This window comes from Cornus florida, unplaced genomic scaffold, assembly GCF_030987335.1.
Source record: "Cornus florida cultivar Cherokee Brave unplaced genomic scaffold, ASM3098733v1 CherokeeBrave_3.0.0_Hap2_Chr03, whole genome shotgun sequence".
In the NCBI taxonomy this organism is placed as follows: Eukaryota; Viridiplantae; Streptophyta; class Magnoliopsida; order Cornales; family Cornaceae; genus Cornus; species Cornus florida.
Window position 1 is genome coordinate 6,217,296 of NW_026775573.1, and position 15,552 is coordinate 6,232,847.

Genomic DNA, 15,552 nt, shown 5'->3' on the forward strand with positions numbered 1-15,552 from the left:
TCCGAGATGCCTCTATCAAATCGGCAAACGTGGGTAACTTTAAGTTAATGAGATGGATTCGGTAGGATCCCTGCATGCCGGGTATGCATATCTTAGCCAGTGCCTCTTCTTCGTGGGTTTCGTAACATTTCATGGCTCGATCATGAAATCTATGGACATACGTAAGCAAGTCTTCACCAGGTCCCTAAATCTCCTTGGTTAAGGAGAGAGTAGTCACCTTTTCCTCTGCCTGAAAGAACTTCGATTGGAAAATCGTGGCTAATTGGTTCCAGGTAGTGAGCGACCCGGACTCTAAATTCGCATACCATTTGTAGGCCCTATCTGTGAGAGTTTTTGAGAACTCTTTAAGTCGCAGTGTGTGATCGTTTCCAAAGGGCCCCAAAGCTTCAATAAACCGGACCACATGTTCTCTCGGATTCCCTTTTCTCCCATCAAACTTGCTAAACTTAGGGGTCAGATACCCCGGGGGATAAGGGAGGAGTGCGATGGATTGCGCATAGGGTGGTTCGGGAGCTGCTTTTTGCATCAGCATGCTTTTTTCATTTCTTAGCAGTGCTTGTAGATCTGCCATAGTTACATACAGCGACCGCTGCGCGAGATCTTGCTGACATCCGAGCTCCTCTGATCCCCTATTCCAGTGCCGTGCCTCTCTGCGGCTGGTACTTGGTATACTCAACCTTGTAGGTGCCGTGAGAGGAGTGCTGAAAAGAGTTCGGCGGGCCCGAGGTGGCGCGTCTCGTGATCGTCTACATCGGCCAGCGGCTCGTCTTACTTCAGCTGATGATGAGAGCGAATGTTGTGTTAAGTTTTTTGGGGTCACGTGTTCCCCAGTAAGCTCGTCGGAGGGGATGCTGCTTGGGCCTAAATCTCGTCGAGGTACCCCTCTATCGACAATCTCCCGCAGCAATGTCACCACTTCTCTTTGCGTGCCCTCTAACTGCTCCATTCTATGAGATAAAACATTATAAGCTTCAACCAGGGCATCAGGATAGATAATCCTGGTCCCAGGGAAATACGACCCAGGCATACTCACAGATCCGTTATAGCCCTCATCTAAAGCAAGGCTAGTTTGAGAAGGTGGACTGATCTCCCGTATACTTGACATATGCGAAGCGCTCCTCCCCAATGAAGTCGCCAAAATGTTGATGGTAGTTCGTGAATAGGGTGAGGAGATCGTTCCACGTAAGCCAAGAGATTTGAAATCAGTGTCCAAGTGGAGATCCAAGCAACACAAGGGATTCTTTAGGTATGGAGATTAAGAAAGGGAAGGCCGACCTCGGTACCATGCAACCTCGAGTTTGTCAGAAGATAAGTGTTAATGTGGTGGTTATATGTGTTTAAGGCTGATTAACACCCCTATTTATAGTGTTCTCCTCCTCGGTCAATGTCTTTTGATCCTTTTGCTGAGCCCGCTCTTATCACAAGTTTCTTCCTCTGACGGATGAGACATTAATAGATGGGCCGCGGCGCTTTGCCCCCCGGTCAAAGGAGGTAACGGCGCTCCCTAATTAATGCGGGTCTTATCAAAGGTCTTTCGTAATTAATGCATTGCTTATCCTTTATCGCTCGAGCTTAGGTACCGGGTATCCTTTCCCCCTTGTGCTGGCTTTGGATTGAGGCGACCCCTTAGATCTCAGCCACCTATCCACATGTCCTCAGATTCCCGTGCTTCAGTAGGGATAGGCCCCTTTCGAGGTCCTGCCTTCATGACTTCGCAGGTTCCCATCCCAGTTCTATCCCGAGGTCTTCTTTGTGAAGAAGGGAAACGTGTACACAGGTTAGTCGAGGTTGCTCTTTTAGAGAGCACCTTCGATCGAGCTAGGGGGGGGGGGAGGAGCCCATCCGACTGGAGTTGGGCGCGTCCACAATAGAGGAAGGGTAGCGACCCCTCCCTCGACCAGTGAGTTCCGTTATTGGATAGGTAGCTCGAGAATATCTAATCCACTGTGGGCACGCCAGGTCAGCACTGGCCAGTTGTGCCTATGTTGCAGAGGTGGCACCACTTAGTCAGCTATCGTGGCGCGGTCATCAACACTCATCTATTTGCTCTTTATCCCCATGGTAGATAATTGCATTCACCGAGGGATCAAACCTTTAAAGGAAATGTACAGAATGAATAAATTTATCATATATAAAAAAGGGAAGACACGATAATTTAAGCTAGTAACAATCAATTTAGCTTTTAATTCCACTACTTGGAATCAGCTAATTCAATAAATCACCAAGACAGAAAATTACCTAGATATCTCGTTTACCCAATTTGAGAGGGTAGAAAGAGGAGCAATAACTAAGTAGGGCCCATCCAAACCTTTTAAGTGTGCAAGTAAGCCAATAGTTTGAAGTTTGAACTGTCTTTCTGCCCCATTTGATCTGCTAGGATCCCATTTAGCACATTTTGCCATAAAGATATCAACCATTTCACACCTTTAATTTGGTAGGACTTCAGCTTTCCATCAGTCAACAAAGGCACAAGTTCAGCCTCACCTCCTCAGTGAGGTTCATATCGTTCAGAGAAGTGCCTTCTCGAGACTTTGTAAGCATCACTGCAACTGCTCGTTTTGCCATCCTCTGAAAAATATCACCATTTTTTCACAGGCCAAAACAATGTCAAATCACATAAAGAAATTGAATGTGCATTGGAGAAAAATCTACGCAGTCTGGTAACTAAAAATTGAATAAATAGGACATACACTTTAATCTTTAAGTGGGCACCTGTAAAAAACAAAATAATCATACAAAGAAGCCATAAATGATAAAATAAAAAATAAAAATAAAAATAAATAAATAAAAAAAAGTCCATTTGGAAATATGGAAAGCCAAGTGGGGTTAGCAACAACCCTATCAAGCTTCTTAGAAATATTCTCAGAAGCAAAGGACCTGTTAGACCATGTGCTCAGTCCCCCCAAATCTTAAGGCCAGAGAACCTTAAGTCATCCAAATTACAGTCCATAAGACAATCATTCAATTGCTCCATTGTAGGGGTCCATTGCTCAGTCCCCCCAAATCTTTCTCCAGGTCATCTAACTGCGTTAAATCCCCCAGGAGAATCCGTGGTTCTGATTCAACAGTAGAAGCAATCTCATTGATATCATTCCAAAGAATCTGTCTTTCTTCAGGGGTATTGGCTCCATAGATAAATGTAGCAAAGGAATGAGGAAGGGAGGAGTTAGTGTAGGAAATATAGCAATGAATGAACTGGCTTGACATTTTAATGCTTTGTAAAGAAAGGATAGTTGGGTTCCAAATAACCCAGATTCTACCAAGAGGAGCAAACTGGCCATTATTAATGAGAGGCCAGTCAGTGAGAGAACTATGAATCAAGGCTTCATTATGAGACCTAATTTTAGTTTAAGTAATACAATGAAATCCAGCTAGTGTTCAATCATAAACTACTTAATCTCTTTATGTCTGGAGGGACTGTTCATCCCTCTAACATTCAATGGAGAAAACATCATTGATGGGGAGGGGTTTGGAGGTCACCAAAAAACCTGTTATAGGCTTCCCTTGAGGTAGCTTGAGCTTCCTTTAGCTGATTTCCTTGCCTCTTTCCTCTGTTTCTTGCTTTCCCTAGGTGTGAGTCTTGAGCAGCCTTTTTTTGGCCCCTCTTCTTGTGTAGTAATACTAGTTTATTGCGGACCTGTGAACCCAACTTGTTAATGGTACTTCATTTGATTGCTATTTTTTTTTTTCTTCTTATTATTATTAATAAATCCTTGTTGACCTCTAGTGCTCTTGTGTAATCTTCGATCACATTAGTGCAAGATATGTTTTTTTTGGATAAGGTAATTAGTGCAATATGTTGATGACCCTTTCTAGATCTTCCTTGAAAAGTGTATATCATCGTAAGATTTAAAGTTAAAGTTAAATCAATTAAAGATACCATTGTTTGATATATCTTCTTGTGGTTATGCTGGCTCCCTATGAGTTGAATATGGTCCAAAAGTTTATTAGTTGGACTTTAAAGTTTAGCAAGCTCAAAATCTGAGAGTTGAGTTCTATACGATGTTTTCTGTGATTAGCTTCGCTGTCCCCTGCAGTGATTTACCCTTCTGGTTGGAGAGTTGCTCTTCCGAGTCTTTAGGAATTAGTCTGATTGTTAAGGGATTCTAAAAAATTCGTGTCATTCCGGACACCTCGGATTAATAAAAAAACAAAAAAAAAAAGAAGAAGAAGAAGAAGAAGAAGGTAAGACAACTGTCACATGCTCTACATAGATATTATTAGCACAGAATAGCTCCAACTTCTGTACAAGTAAATTTATTATTATATTTTTTTTTCTTTCAAAATTTAGGCATTGCACATGCAACAGATAGTACTATACAACAAACAAATTTTCATAATTTATATAACAAAGTTCTTTAATGACGTTTTATTCCTTATTTTTGGACTTCTATTTTTGTTTCAGTATATTTTATTATATTTTTAATTTTTGGTGGCACACTCTACTTCTACTAAAATATTTTTAATTAAGAAAAATATAGACATAAAAGAAATATAGAATAAAGAAAATATAGCCTATACAACATGTCAATGTCCCATGAGAGATCGCCCATCATGAAGACATCAAAAAATAAAGTTTGAGTACCAGGTGGAGAAAGTCTTGTCAGGAATTATCATGCCCACTGGTTCTCCGGCTTATCAAAATTGATGACATCCTATACCTTCTCATACATTTTTTTTTTTTTTCCTTCTCATACATGTATTTCACTCACTTCAGTCTTCAATATAAAAGTTAGCCCAATAAATTATAGAGGGAAATTAATAGGTGCATATTACTCCTTTATCTGATATTTGATATTTGCTTTTTTTAATTTTATTCAAATAAAACTAATAACAAATCATAAATTATAAAATATGATTAAGTACAACTCTTGTGCACGCGGGTAATATTTTTATGCAAATCATGTCACCAAAATGATCTACATAAAAAATGATATCTTTGTGCACGAGAGTAATACCTATATGTACAAACGTAGTATTTTTGTGTACAAAAACGGTATTTACATGCATAAATAATATCTCTATGCACAAGACTGATACTTATAATCACAAGAGTAATATTACATGCACTAAAGTGATATATCTGTACACAAAAGTGATACATGAAAAAGAGTATACATGTAGTTTGGACAAATGACTAGCACTTTTTCATGTCCAAAAATCATCATCTAAAAAGCATTGGCTTTGACCCATGACTTTGTAAATTGGTTTCTAAAACTCCATGTTTTCGTAATTATCACAAAAATTAGTACCAGAGGGGTGAAATTTCTCTTTTCTTTCAAACCATAATTCCAATCATTTTTTTTTCCAGTAACAAAAATAAAATGAAAATACTAATAATAATGTTACTAAAATTGCTTCTGATGGTACGAATTATGAGCACTCTTTGCGGATTCTTAGATTGTGGCAACTTTTGATACGTTTGAAAAATTAATTAAATATTTTCATCATTTCATAATTCGAAAGTTCAGCCCTTCTCTTATGAGAAGTCTCTCTCAAAACCTTTACTCTTTTTATTTTTATTTTTTATATTTATTTATTAAATGAACTTATGAAGAGTTTAATCCTTAAAAATTATAATTTAACTATCATCTCTCATGAATTTTGAAAAAGATAAAATATGTGTTATATATATGTATGCGCACATAAATAAGTGAATTCATGTTTCATATACATTTTCAAATAGTTAAAATGAAAATGTTGAAATAGATAAAGGGAGACATTAAAAGAAGCACAGCCAGGTTACTATCGAAATGTGAGATAGGGCATGGCTGCAAATAAGCCGAACCATGTTTCAATAAGTTGAAGCACAAACTTGTTTTTCTCTAGTTGGTTCTAGTTTTGACCGAAAATCCAACAAGTTCAAAATGCGAGTTAGTATATTGACTCTTGTATTTATGAATGTATGTAAACTCGTACTAGTTCAGTATTCACGATTGTAATCGAGTCCAACAATCTTTGACATTGACCATTTATTAAATGAAATTAGTAAATCAAACTCAAATTCGAATTAAATTTAAAACAAACTTGTTATGCTTTTTATGAGCAAACTAGTTTCCATTTAGATTTCATTTGTTTTACAGTAAAATATTTTTTAGAAATCATTTTTCACATTTTTGATGTTTGGGAGACTCCAAGGTTAGAAAATAATTTGTCATGTAAATCATTTTACCCTCAAATAACTTGAAATGAATTACCAAAAAAAATTTAATAAGTCATTTTTCACAGACTACTTTGGATCATATAACTATCCGTATTCTTATTAAATTCCTATGTCCCTCAAATAACTATTCATTTTCAGCCCTTCCAATCTAAAAATATAATTTTCAATCTTCTCTCTATATGTATATATAGAGTGAGAAGAGAGAGAAAGAGAGGGGAGAGAGAGAATGACACAAATTTGAGTTGGTTAAGGAACAAATTTGAGTCGGGGGTGTGTTATGATATAGGGGGATAATGGAGAGAAAAAGTAATCAGAAGGAGAGGGAGGGATACTATTCCCTCTTGGTGAGGAATAATGAAGAAAGAGAGAGGATTAATTGTGGGTCATATTTCTTGGTAGTGGAGAATACTGAAAAAAAAAAAGAGTTAATTATATACGAAAATGGATCTAAAAAATATTTTATCAAACTGTTACGAAATATCAAAAAATAAAAATAAAAAAAAAATTTTTAAAAGAAAAATATTTTATGTCAAAACAAATGAAATTTCATGGACTAAAAATCGTATAAGAAAAACATATGAGTGACGTGCATATAACACTAGATTCAGATAAAGTAGTGTGAACTTGTATAAATTATTCAACCAAAAGTAATAGATCCATAAATAAAAACGAGGAAAGATCACTTTCAACGTGCAACAAACTCTTTTATGTTTGGTAGTAGTTGACTAGTAATTGTGTTTGAAACTTAAGTTTACTGTATTACATAATGATTTAAAAAATTAACTATCTTTAATTTTAATTGCAATCTTTCATATAAATTACGCTATGACTTGATCGTTTTGCCACAAACAAATTAAAATACCATAAAGTTCCACTAAAATATTAATATTTATTTTTGTTGAAAATATTAAATATTTATTTTATTTTGAAAACATTTTATTTTTAATACTTTTAAAAAACAGGATACCGTGAATAATTATATAATTGAAAATAAAAATATTAAACAAACTTGGCTGGTAAATCAAAAAAAGAAAAAGAAAAAAGAAATTGGATTAATTTTAGAAGCGTGTAAATATAATATTGAGAGATTTAGAACTACTAACATGGAAAAATATTGTTATATCCTCTCTATATATATATATATACACAAACACATATATTTTGTATAATATATGCCCATAGTATATTAGGAAAAAGTGTATTATCCACCCAAAATGCTTGTATTGACCCAACGGGTCTGAGTGGACTATACACTAATATCTCTCTTACCACTATCATAAGTAAATGAGACGACTTTTTTTTTTTTGAGCTCGTCTCCTCCATTTTCCATCTTTCACATTCACTCTCTCTCTCCAAAATTCTCTCTCTAGGTTGAAATGGGTTCCAGCAGCAGTCGAATGGAGCGCCCATCTGGGTCCAGACTCGATTGCACTAAGCGCAGACTCTCATCTCTCGTCTGTTGTGGCTCCACTTCTCACTCATCGCTTGAGGTACTATATACAATCGATTATAGATGCATGTATCTATATACATGACTATGGATTTTATAATTGAAGATCCCCTTTTCAAGTTCATGACGAAGGTTTGATGTTGAAGACCCTTGGAATATGTTTCATGCTATTGGTCACTTTTTGTTTTCAAGTGATTTAATTTTGAGGGTTTGATGGTTTTATCAATAGGACCCTTTGATTTATCATTCTTGCACTCATACACACCCATATAGAAGATTTGAGTATATATGAAAAGCTTCCCGTAGGTTGGATTTACTTTCTTAAAAACTTAAATTGTTCCTTGGGGCCCTTTGATGCTATGAATTACTTGAGATAATCACCTGCACCCAATTTATTGATTTGGTTTATGTGATTGTAGGCCTCGCAAAAGAAGAGTTGCTTACAGTTATCTCTTGATTTTGTTCATACTTTTAACTAATATATCTGTTTGTTGAATTTGAATATTACTTTTAATAAAATTAGGTTTGGCCCTCCCCAGACCCCGCAGTGGTGGGAACCTCATGCATAGGGTAGCTATTTAAAAAAAAAAAAAAAAAAAATGGTTAGGATAACAGTTCCTTGAGAAGATTTTAATAGGGTAGTCATTAGAAAATGCTATTTTTGTTTAGTGGAAAGAGTAATATACTAGTGTAATTGCAAACCTAATTGAACTCAAACAAGCCTATATCTGGCTAATATATTCCTATCTAATCTTTTTGCAAGAGTTTTAGAAATGATCGGATTATCTTTTTATTTAGACAATTCAAAAGATGTTCAAATTCTTTTTTATTTCTTTAATATATTTCATTTGATTTGAGCTTCAAGCTGCTGCGAAATTTGTTATGAATTATTATATTATAATCTAAACTAAATAGATGACATTTGAACTAAAATAGACGTGAAACTGTAATATTTGAAGTGGTTGTAGACCTGTAGTGCACTAACAAGAAATGGTGCCATGGCATGTAGAAAGGGTATGGGGGTGGTTAGGGGTTTGATTTTTATCACTTTTCAATAAAAAAAATTCTACAAAGCATCATAAGTCTCCTGCTTTGATTTTTTATACCATTGTGTGAATTTGTAACAGGGATATCTACTCATGAAATCACACAGCTATTAATTAAGCCGGAAACAGGTCATAGTGGGGTGGCAACCACAGCATATCTAAATACATTCAGCTTGAAGTGCTTTTTTGGTTTTTATTTATTTTTAATAAGTGTGAAGTGCTTTCTGTAGTAACTAAATAGGTCTTTTAGTGTTTTCTCAGCAAATCCAGTGAGTCATTCCAGGTCCCACTTGTTATAAAGTTCGACTTAAGGAAAAATTTGATAAATCCAATTTTTTTCTGACTTTTATTGAATTCTAGCTGGATTTAGGTAAAGTCAGCTGGAATTTTGGCGAAGATAATAAGGAATATTAAATTAGATATTTTTACCTAAGTTCCGAATATGAATTTCCAAAATTTTTTAATATGAAGAGCACCCCATCCAAATTTGACTTCCACCAAATTTATGTACTCAATGAATTTTAAGATCATGTGGCAAACTAACTTAACGTGGCTAACTCTGGTTTTGGCTATGCTTTAAAGATGGTTCTTCAGTGGGCTGCGTCATGCCCGTTAAGGCTGCCAAGAATATATTCAAATGCAAATAATAAATGGGCTTTCTCTCGCGACTTAACTTTCTGTATGAACTGTACAAAATTCAATTAGAAGTGCCTCATTATGACATGCACTTTAACATTCTAAAGAAATTTGTACCAGGATGGAGTTATCAGTTATTCATGACAATTTGTAGTACCTGCTCTTGTTCCCATCTGCATTCTGTTCATTACATAAATTCTTCACATCTATAATTTAAAATGGGGACTGATATTATAACGTTCCGACTCTCTTTACCTGCAGATGGAAGAGTATCCAGCTAAATCCCCAGTGAGTTCTGTAGAGAATTTAGCTCGTGTTAGTGATGAACCAAGTAGCTCCAGGGAAGAATCATCAGTCTTTGGTTCAGAAACTGCATTTATTGGTTCCAAAACTGACGTTGGATCCTCATCTGAAAGCAGTGATAGTTCCATTGAGGATAATTCTGCTGGAAATGTTTTGAGAAACGCTGAAATGAGTAGGGAAGAAAAACGTCTTTTGGAGAGTAAGGAATTAGTTTCTCATCAGCTAAATGCTTGTTGTAGTTGTAATGAAGCTTGCTTGAAGAGGAATACTGACACAGCAAGTACTTCCTATGAGGAACAGCCATATCTAGAGCCAGTTTCTACAAATGCAGGGGTCATGTCAGATGCAGAAGCTGAAGCTGATAATTCAATGAACGGATCTGCTTCTTTGAATTGCCCTGATGATCTAAATTCAACCAATGTGGCACCAGAGCGTCCTGATGGGGGTTTTGTTGAAAATAGTGGTTATGTAGTTATGGGCCTTAATACTTCTGCTTCTGGGTCTCTTTCTGTTTTTTCTGGTTCTCTCTTGAGTCTTCAATTGCTAGGAGATGATACTGCTCGAATGGCAACACCTCCTGGTTCGGGATTCCTTGTGTCTGATAGCGAGCAAGATCTGAGAAGTGGAAGTGTACCTCAGGTTGATGTGGTGAGTATCTCTTCCAACATTTTATCTAGTAGGATTGCTGAAATAAGTAACCTTGAGGCAAGAAGGAATAGTAGAAGACTATATTGGGATGCTTTATCAAGACGCAGTTTTAGAAGGTATCGTGATTCCCCAACCATAGTTTTCACAACTGGTCATGCTGATGATCTAGGATCTCATGACAGATGGCTCCTTGATTTGAGTGGCGATCTTCATTATGATGGAGTTGGTCGTGATTCCCGATACCTGGGCACTAGAGGTCATCGCAGAAATGAACGACAATGGCAGTCACGATCCGAGGTGATGTTTTATGTTTTTCCTTCTTATTTTCTAGTTGAATTATCTGAAATATCCCTGCTAAAGATTTGGAAATCCAAATTATTTGATTAATTCATGTGTCGTTCAAGTCCAAATAATGAAAAATTCATATTCATAAACCCCAAGACGATTAATATTGACTCCCTTCCAAATTTTATGCTTTGGAGCAGAAACCGTTTTCATGATGGATCGATTCTAAAAACTGATACGCTCCAATGTTGGAAGGATGTTTTTACCCAAGGTAGTTCTCCCAACCGTAAGACCCTTTATATGGCCCTTAAACGAACTATCAAATCTTTCTGGCTTTCCAAATTTCAGAAAAAGAAATAACGCAATTTAACATTGCTTATTCTAGTTTCCGTTTGAAACGAATCAGTTTAATTGATGGCAGGTATGTTGCAATCTTAGATGTTAGTTTATTGAAGTGTAACCTGTTTCTTATTTCAGAAATCAGATTGTATTAATGGGTTTGACCAATGTAGATTATAGTCGCTAACTTTTGATTGTCAAATTTTCAAGGGTGTCTTTGGTGTCCCATTCTCCCTTCCAGTCAAGTCTATAGAATTTTATGTCGATTTTTACCACAGCTACATTTGCTCCGGACTTCTGTTTTCCCAGTGAAGTTATGCATATATATATATATATATATATATATATATATATATATATATATATATTGTTTTATGTTTCCTTTATAAATTAAAGTGAACTCACAATGAACACGATATGTATGTGCGAATGTTTTACATATTTTGCGTGGAAGAAAAAAAAAATTTTGGTGAACAATCTGAACTTGACCGCCTATTTGCCTATACCAATGGTTTGTAGGACAAGGACAATAATTTCCTTTTTCATCTTAATTTTGAAGCTAATCTGATTTTTGTCTCTTCCTTCTTATAGGCTTGATTGTGGTTCTATATTATCAATAATATTATATTAATTGGATACTTTATGCCAGAGTTGTTGGGTTAGTAATGGGTCCATTGTTTTGTGTAGCATTCATTTATAAATTATAATGCCTATTCCACGAACCATCTTTGTGCACTTAAATTTCTCTGGTCATATCTTACTATAAATGTACAACTTCCATGCCTACTATACAATCTAGTATCCTAGTAACAAGTGGAAGAACAGAATATGGATGGAACACTGCCCTATTTCTCAAAAAAGAAAAGTATTATGTTGATTTAAATTTCTCACATGTGAAATTGGTTTGTCTGTTTTGGATATTATAGGTCAATAAAACCACCCATTCACGAGGCATGGAAGTAACTATGCATTTTGTTGCATTTAATCTCCTTTTTCTTTTGAAACCCTTTTGTGAGCACAGGCCCCACCTCATCTATTGCCTAGTTGTTCTGTCTTATTGGGATGGTGGAACCACTTGTAGAAATTTTACTTTTCTATTCTGGCATCTTGGGGTTATTTTAGAATATTTTTTTTTTGGGTGTTTTTTCACGATGTCCTATCCATACTGGTGTTTGCAGAGCTCGGAAAGACTACACAGTGGTCTTGATGAGGGAGGTCGGCGCACTGATTTATGTGCATCTGGGCTGCACCCTGACGGTACTTGCTTTTGTGAGTCATTCTTTATGGCTGAAGAGTCTGGTACCCTTGCTAGTATTTCCCGAATAGTCATGCTTGCAGAGGCTTTATCTGAGGTAGGCTTCCTTATTTAAATAACCTACATTCTGGCTGAATTGTCTGAATTATTTTTGCTAGGCAACTTTGGTATTCATAAGCTCTCATTAAGCAAAATTGAACAAAAATATCAACTTTTTTATTTTTTATTTTTTTATTTTATATATACACCACCATGTGAACCCAACTGTTTCTTGCCACCCTCTGCATGGTTTGGTCGGTAGTTTTGTATGTAAAAATTTTAAATGCATATATGAGCTTAGCTGTCCTAAAACTAGTAATTTAAACTCTTATGGATTTTAGGGTCATGCTATATGATCATATCTGTCTATATTGGTGAATTCTTTTGCTGTTGAACCGTTTTTTTATTATTATTATAAATATTTCACTATCTGTCACAATTTACACAATTTAGGCATGTGACACTGTTGAGAAATCTAGTGGGCCCGATTTTGTTACAATGCCATGAATGTTTATTATTGATTTTATTTTAGTATGCTGCTTCTTTATTTTGTTGGCTTCGGGGGAGAAGTTGTAAATCAATAGGGAAGTTAGTGGATTTTGTGGATATGTTGAGTGTTTAGGGGCCCTATTTGGTTCTTGTGTAGGTTTTGGAATACACACCCCTTTCTAGCGCTGGCTATAATCCTAAAAGAAAAAGAAAGTTAAAAAACAACAACAACCAGGATTTGTTTCCTCAGATGAAACTGAAGTGGATTTTATTTGTAGGTTTTTATGGAAGTTTCTGGAACTTTAACCTGAATTATGTCAATTTGGGCCGTAATAACGTTCTAAAAGCATAATTTTTGTTAAATTTATAAATGTATTTGTCTTTGGTTCTTAAAGTGATAAGATATACTATGTTTGTCATTGTCGGAACCTCTTGTTCCCCATCATATACTATCCAAGCTAGATTTGTAGCTGTCAAAGTTCTCCAACTCCAACAAAGTAAATGACTGAATTGAGGTATTGTACGACTGCATTTCAATCTGCCATATTTGGGGGATTCTGAAACATCTATAACCATCTTGATGGAAAAGAAAGTATAATATCACAGGTGCTGAGATAGTTGAATGGATCCAAAATTACTAAGCACCAGACGAATGCTTTGTTTTTCACTTCCTTTTCCATTTTTTTTTCTTTTTGCCAAAAATGATTCCAAGGAATCAACTTCTATCTAATTATATAACCTCAAAACCCCTGTTGGTCTGATTACTTTTCCTTTTAAAAATTGCCACTTGGAAATGTAAGGGAGAATCATTATATTTTTTGGTAAGTTAGAGGGAATCATTATAGACAAAAGTAACTGAAAAAAGGAGTGGGCAACAACTGAATGTCTGAAATATAGGATGAACCAACAAGGAAAAGAACACGTCCATAATGTGCCGTTCCTCTAATGTTAATGGTGAAAGATAATCCTAGAAGTCCTGCAAATTGTCCCTAAATATCTTCATCTTCGTATCAAAGAAGTAAAATAAGAAAAAAGAAAAAAAAAAAATGAAAGATAAAATGAGGTCTCTTACCCCTCTAGAACAAGCGAGACAGTTTTAAATCTAGGATTTTCTGGAAGCACACTATCACAATATGTCGAATGTAATATTTAGCTTAAAGGAATCAATACTATCATCAGGAAGCCTTGAATAACAGATAGAGTGCTACTAATGGATTTTACCATCTACTGAATATTCAATTGTTATGGTTCACCTCCTTTACATATTGTAAAAGCAGGTTTATCAGTGTGCGTTACCGTGCCAATTGTTATCCGATCTCATAAGAAACTCTTCCACTGTAATAAAGCATTTGATTATACTATTGCAAGAAATGAATGAGCAATAGGTTTATTATAACTTTGTCACTGTAAAAAAAGTTAAGTGTTAATTGCGTATCTCTGCCTATTTTATCTGATATCAATGTATTTGAATTATGGTTGCCCCAAATTTTCATGGATTAGGTTTATGCCTTTACGGTTTTATAATCTTGTGCCTGATCTGTAGGTTTTGGATGAGATTCATCCCCAATCTTCGTCACTTCCACTATCTATGCTCTCACTCCCAGCTCCAGAGTCTGTTGTAAACTCGTTTCCTCTGAAAAATCACAAAAAGTCAGATGCAACTGAAAGCGAGACAAATGATGTGCAACAGTAAGTTCCTTTTTTCTCCCTCCTTTTATGTGAGACACAGTTTCATTCTTGTATATGGTAACTATAGTTTGATTCATGTGGTAGAAGTCCTAGGTATGCAGTTATGTAAAGTATGTTGGACAATTGCGGTAGTCTGCATAGGTCACATGCTGTCATTAGCGAAGGTGTAGAGAACTTACATATTCTTGTCCATGAGAATGTGGAACTAAATTTGGATAGCAGGGTGGCATGCTGATATGTTATTCATAATTCCTTTTTTCCTATCCTTGCTGTACTAAAGAAGATCTTTATGCCAAAATAAAATGATTTTCAAAAAGTTCACTGAGGCTAGATCATTGATACCAATAATATCCAAATACCAAATCCGCCTCCTATATAACGCCCGCGAAGTAGAATTCGCATGCCCCGAATAGGTGCAAAGGTGGTTATACATATCCATTTTATGCCCAGTTTTTTCTTTTCATCTCGATGTGCTGATAAATAGTAAAACGATTAACAGGTGTTACATTTGTTTGGCCGAGTACGACGAAGGGGACAAAATTAGAGTTCTCCCTTGCCATCATGAATATCATATGTCATGTGTTGATAAATGGCTTAAAGAAATACACCGGTATGTTCATTCTATCATCCTTCACTTTCTCTGTCTCTCTTTTGATTTTTAAAATTGAGTTTACTATTATTAATATTTTTCGTGGATATTTTATTTATTTATTTAACAAATTTTTTTTTTTTTTTGACTCCTCTGCTGGTGCTTCAGTGTATGCCCACTCTGCAGGTGCAATGTTTGTGGGGATATAGCCCAGGGTTCTGTCTCAAGTACAGAAATCCCATCTGAATGATGCAAATGTATACAGAGATACATGTAAATATGGTCACTTTTAGAAACGTCTGTATTTTGCTTTGCATCTGAATTTCAGTCACTTTTTATTACCCACCTTTGTATTATGTTAAAAAATAGGGTTTAGCCTGTATAATAATTTGCAATTCTATAATGTTGGGTTTATGCCTGTATTTTAATCATGGGTTTTACATGCGTATAATCTTCTTCCGCATAGTTCTGATTGCAACTAAAATATCAGGAAAATGGCACTAGTATTTGTATAATTATATTACTATTTTAAAGAAAGCGGGTTTCGGGTCGGCCTGATCTAGATCCGACTGGCCAAATTTACACCCCTGTTCATTTTTATCTAAAAAGCGATGCAAAATG

The 15,552-nt window shown here is 35.6% G+C and overlaps 1 protein-coding gene across 1 annotated transcript; it reads left to right on the forward strand.

The window, feature by feature from the left end:
* Nucleotides 1-7,463: 7,463 nt before the first annotated feature.
* LOC132299206 (uncharacterized) lies at nt 7,464-15,334 on the forward strand. Its single transcript, XM_059795699.1, has 6 exons — nt 7,464-7,653; nt 9,557-10,543; nt 12,049-12,222; nt 14,197-14,342; nt 14,842-14,952; nt 15,100-15,334. Exons 1-6 carry the CDS (start codon nt 7,540-7,542, stop codon nt 15,179-15,181), a joined length of 1,614 nt encoding a protein of 537 aa, XP_059651682.1. The 5' UTR covers nt 7,464-7,539; the 3' UTR covers nt 15,182-15,334.
* The last annotated feature ends 218 nt before the right edge of the window (nt 15,335-15,552 follow it).